A 4,736-nucleotide genomic window follows, 5' to 3' on the forward strand; every position below is an offset into this window, starting at 1 on the left:
TTCTGTAAATGCGCCAGTGTTAGCCAATTGGCTATTTTTTTGTATGAATGAATCTAGTATGAATCTGAAAAATAGCACAATAGGTCACTTTTTAAAAAGTTGTGGATTTAAAATTGACAAAAAAATGTAATCAATATTTAAATTTCTTTGCATTTATGAGTAACAAGTCCCCATATTTTGAAGAACTGACTGATTTCTCATTTCAGTCCTTCTGTGGTGATTACAGTCAGGCAGAGTATAGCAAAACTAGACACACGGTCACATAAATCCAAAAAGAAGAGTGTGAAACTGACAGATGGAAGCCACAAAATGGCACGTGAACCCACATATAGTACACACCCAGGCATGCAGGACAAATAGCAGTGTGAAACGGTTGTCTGAGTACAAATTCTCACACAGACAAAGTTTGAGAGGTCTAGAGAAATATAATGGGAATTTACGGTTTCTTGTGGTTTTTCTGGTAGCTGGGTGTTAACAGTTCCTCGCTGTCTTCTGCTTCCTCTGGTGAAAAGCAGCTTCTGAAAGGAGAAGAGACCGGGCTGAGCAACTCAACTACTGCTGAAGTTCATAGCTTGGTCTTCCTGTTTCAGCACACGCATGAACGCACACGCACGCACAGTTTATTTATTCTGAAAATGCAAACCAAAATTGTAGATCACGTAGCACATAGGGGACTCCATACAGGGAATAGGAGTTAATGGTGGGACAATGGAAATAAAAAATAAAAGACAAGAGAAATAAAAAAACACTGGTTTTGGCTCGATTGTTTTCAACATGGTGACAGGGTCACAAACTTTTTCATTTAAAGCTAAACAGCACACTAAAAATAGGTTTGTGAAAACATTTGAGGCTAGAAATAGGCAATGCAATAACAACTTTAACTTAACTTTATTGGCTTTAACTTTGTATTTGATTAACACTGACTAAGTGGACAGTTTGATCTGAGTTTCTCGAGCCCGGTGCGATGAACTGACTACTTTTGCATAAAGTTGAGTCGTGATTATGTAAAATCAGATATGACAAATGGTCCATCAACTCGCCGGCCAGATCTTCTGCTCTCTATAGAAAATCAATAGGATCTGTTGACTAATCCGTCAAATGATCTAGTGTATCTCAACCATAACATTTGACGTCTGATCCAATCTAAGGAAAGCAATAAATAGAAATACACACCTGTAACGTGGATTGGGGTTCTGGCTGCAGTTCCAGCTTTCAGGTAGCACATTGTAATGACTTGCAGGGACCTTTCGCCACTTCAGGCACTCTTCACACTGTAACCATGTGGGACCCCTGTAAATACAGACACACATGCATGAAAAAGTGTCAGGAAACAGAAGCTGGCGTTAGAGGGAAAGTCCATGAATAAAATTGTATTGGTTATTAAGGCCCCTAAAGTTCCATGCCTGAGCATGTTTACTCTTCTCTGAAGCAGCGTCTCAACTCTGGTTTCAGGCGTTAGAGAGAGAAAAAAAAAAAGAAGACCTATTTTCACTTTCAGTTAAATTGACGAGCTCCTACATGATAGGTTATTAAATGACCTGCATCTTCCTATATTGTTACTGTCATTATCCATAAAAGGCTTGTAGAAGATGGACTAGGTATTTTACTCTCCCAATGTTTTGACAGTTGCGGGTACAGATTTAGAGCCAGATGTACTGTACCAACCAAAATCCTCTTTCAGTTCACTTGAACTTTTGCATGTTATTTCAAGCACCTTTTATGTATTTTGGAGCAAGGTTATGACAACACTTGTAAGTGAGGAGAAGAATTTTCTTCAACTACCATATAAAAACAGTCAACACTCACTCGTCAGCATCATGCTGGGCTTCATTTTCATCTCTTTCTAGAGCCTGAAACTCTCGTTCTCTGGCCTTCTTCTCCGTCACCTCTTTCCAGTAGTCGTTCAGTTTTAGGCCCAAAGCACCAAGGGTGAGTCTTGGGATAAGAAAAAGGAATAGACAATACATGTCTTTAACTATTTTTTCTCATGTTATAAACACAACAGCACAAGTTAAAGTGGATAAGGCAAATATTTCTCAATAGGTGTATGGTCAAAATTACTTTAAAAGATAATGTGATCATTATTAGCTTCCCTGCTGTAAAACACTTTATTTAGCATCACATTTGCGGAAAATGCACTTCCAGGTAAAGCTGCATTAGTCATCATATTGTTAACCACAGTAGGAAGCATCAACCTAAGTAGCTAGTTAACAAAATTGCCCATATTAGCACAAAACGTCTTGAATGTGTCTTGATTTTGTTTGTTTTGTAAGAGTGTGTTGTACCTGTATTCTTTGGTGTATTCAAAGTCTTGCTTGTTGTGGGCAGGTTTGAGAAAGTTACACTCAATGATACCAATGACGCCAACTCCTGCTCTTTGACCTGAAGCCTGCAGGGAATCGGGGAGTGAGAGTTAAGCGGAGGCAGGTATCCAATATTACTAAATGTGTTGCAGAGCACTGCGCCTGACATGCACAAAGACATACAGAAAATGCTTTTCCTCTACCTTCAGCTGGCCGCCCACTTTCTCATAGGCTTTGATGAGTCGGTTCCTGTGGTACATCATGATGCCATAGTGGTCTTTGTTTTTTGGGTTTAGCCCAAAGGTCACCTTCACCTTCTCTTTCTGACAGACACCAGTCAAGGTTAACAACACCGGGCATTGGCAGGTTTACCTCTAAATATTTTGCAAGCTCAAGATTTCAGAGGTGAACAGAAGCAAAAGCCAAAAATTCCTCATTGTGGTTGAAACAAATTACAGGAATCTGAATGCAAATAAATGATAAATATTTAAAAAAGAAATCCTGCAATTATTGAAACTACAATTTTAAATGAGAGGAGGCAGTTTGTTTTGAGAATTGAATCATCTCAAATTTAAAAAAAACACTTCCGCCAATACAATACCTGAGTTTCGGTAGCAGTGTCAAAATGATTGTTTTAATAGAAAAATGATATCTAACTGGAAATTTAATACCAGCTTTAGATACTTATACAGTTTAAATACTCTGCTATAGATACATTTCAGTTGGTACCAAAAAAAAGTATCAAGGTTCTATACTCAAAGCAAATCTTTTCATCAGTTCTCCTTTCATTAGTTCTCCAAATTACAGAAATGTGTTAGCATTCACATTAACTGTCCAGGCACAGTAGATGACAGCATAGTTCTGCATTCGCATGGCCTTTAACTTGACTTGGGTTGGTATTAAACGTTTTGCTGGATTCTGTTGAACAAACATTTTCAGAGCCAGTGTGTCTTTCCAATTAAAAAAAACGATAACAAAAATCCCTGACAGCCATGTTCATGTAAATGCTATCTTGCATAAAAAACGTCTTATACTTGTAATACTTGTACTACTTGTATCGTGCAACATGTTTGACCATGCCAAACAATACAGTGGAAAGTATTTGCCTGGTTAAAACAAAGAGCCAGTTCAAATTCTCCATGTTAAGTTCTTGAGAGAATATGACACAAACATCAACTATAAAAGTGAAACAAATACCCTCTAAAAAGATATGGAAACCACATGAAGCCACATTTCATCTTCTCCTCTCAGACATATGTTGTCTTATCAGATCCTAGCAAAAGAAACACTATCTGATTCATCTCCAAAAGCAACTAACTTCCCACTTCCTGTATGCAAGTCAATAAAGGAAAATACAGATAATGACTTGGATTTATTCCACCATCCTCACACACAGATATTGTAGGGATACACTGAAGTGGGGTTTGTACACGTCATGCTCAATGTGTGTCAGCCTCTTTGACACCAGCTTAGCCTGAATCTTCTTCCCCCTCAGTATAATCTGTGTCCTCGGCTTCAGATACAATATACTGAGGTAGGCCTGATAAGAACACAGAAACAGACAGAGTATGTAAAAAGTAAGACATTATAAATTCAAAACACATACTCTTAAATGTGTTTTTGGTCTGACACGATCTGTCAACACTCTTTAGCCTGAAGGTACATTACTTGAGCTTTTAAAACTCTTAATATTCTCTTGCAAAACAGGAAAAAACTACATGTAATTATGAATGTTATATTGACAAAGATTGTCAAAATTTGAACATGGTTTTAAAAAGGAAACTGGGTCAGTGTTACCACAAAACCATAGGTGCTCCTCCGGTAGTGAAGAAGTACTGTTTTCACAACACACACACACACACACACACACACACACACACACACACACACACCAACACGCTATGTACTGTAGGCTCTTGACCAAACATTAACCACAACCACTATATCTCTTTCCACTTGTACTCTACCCCCCATCTTAACTACTAACACTAAAACATGAAAAACCCTCTCATGCTCTAACTGTCCTAACAATATTGAGGACGAACTCTGTATCAATGAATGAACTTTCAATCGAATCAAACATCTATACATATATACTATCTATACACTATTGTTGTGTTTTCACTGTATGGTACCGCTCTGCTCGACTCACTTTACTTTTTTTTGTACCAGGACTTTTTTATTTTGTTTTCAAATGCGGATAGTTTAGGTGGGATTCTCAGCTGATCGCCAAAGCAACGGCGCGTGAAACTGCCTTGACATCATCTTCAGCGCGAACACTCGCTGAATCCTTTAATCAACAACCAAACAGAGGAACATTTTAACTTCATCTTCTAGAATCGGCTCAGCTCCCTTGGTACGTCGATCGAGGTGGTACCAAAAATAGTACTAGGTACTAGGGATGAGCGAGTACAGCATTATCTGTATCTGTAT

General features: G+C 38.2%; 1 protein-coding gene across 3 annotated transcripts in view; it reads right to left on the bottom strand.

Annotated features, from left to right (window-relative positions):
• The window catches only part of zgc:152774 (MORC family CW-type zinc finger protein 3), a 20,265-nt gene that overhangs the window by 7,855 nt on the left and 7,674 nt on the right, over positions 1 to 4,736 (bottom strand). For all 3 annotated transcript variants that reach the window (XR_004333782.1, XR_004333781.1, XM_032527665.1), the window contains exons 7-12: positions 3,715 to 3,843; positions 2,507 to 2,626; positions 2,286 to 2,389; positions 1,807 to 1,935; positions 1,174 to 1,290; positions 441 to 518 (exon numbers count right to left, since the gene is read on the bottom strand). Coding sequence is in view for 1 of the 3 variants with exons in the window: in XM_032527665.1 (XP_032383556.1) it covers positions 441 to 518; positions 1,174 to 1,290; positions 1,807 to 1,935; positions 2,286 to 2,389; positions 2,507 to 2,626; positions 3,715 to 3,843 (677 nt within the window). In the remaining 2 variants the exon portion in view is untranslated. The remainder of the gene's footprint in view (positions 1 to 440; positions 519 to 1,173; positions 1,291 to 1,806; positions 1,936 to 2,285; positions 2,390 to 2,506; positions 2,627 to 3,714; positions 3,844 to 4,736) is intronic.

This window comes from Etheostoma spectabile, chromosome 10 (assembly GCF_008692095.1).
Source record: "Etheostoma spectabile isolate EspeVRDwgs_2016 chromosome 10, UIUC_Espe_1.0, whole genome shotgun sequence".
Classification (NCBI taxonomy): domain Eukaryota; kingdom Metazoa; phylum Chordata; class Actinopteri; order Perciformes; family Percidae; genus Etheostoma; species Etheostoma spectabile.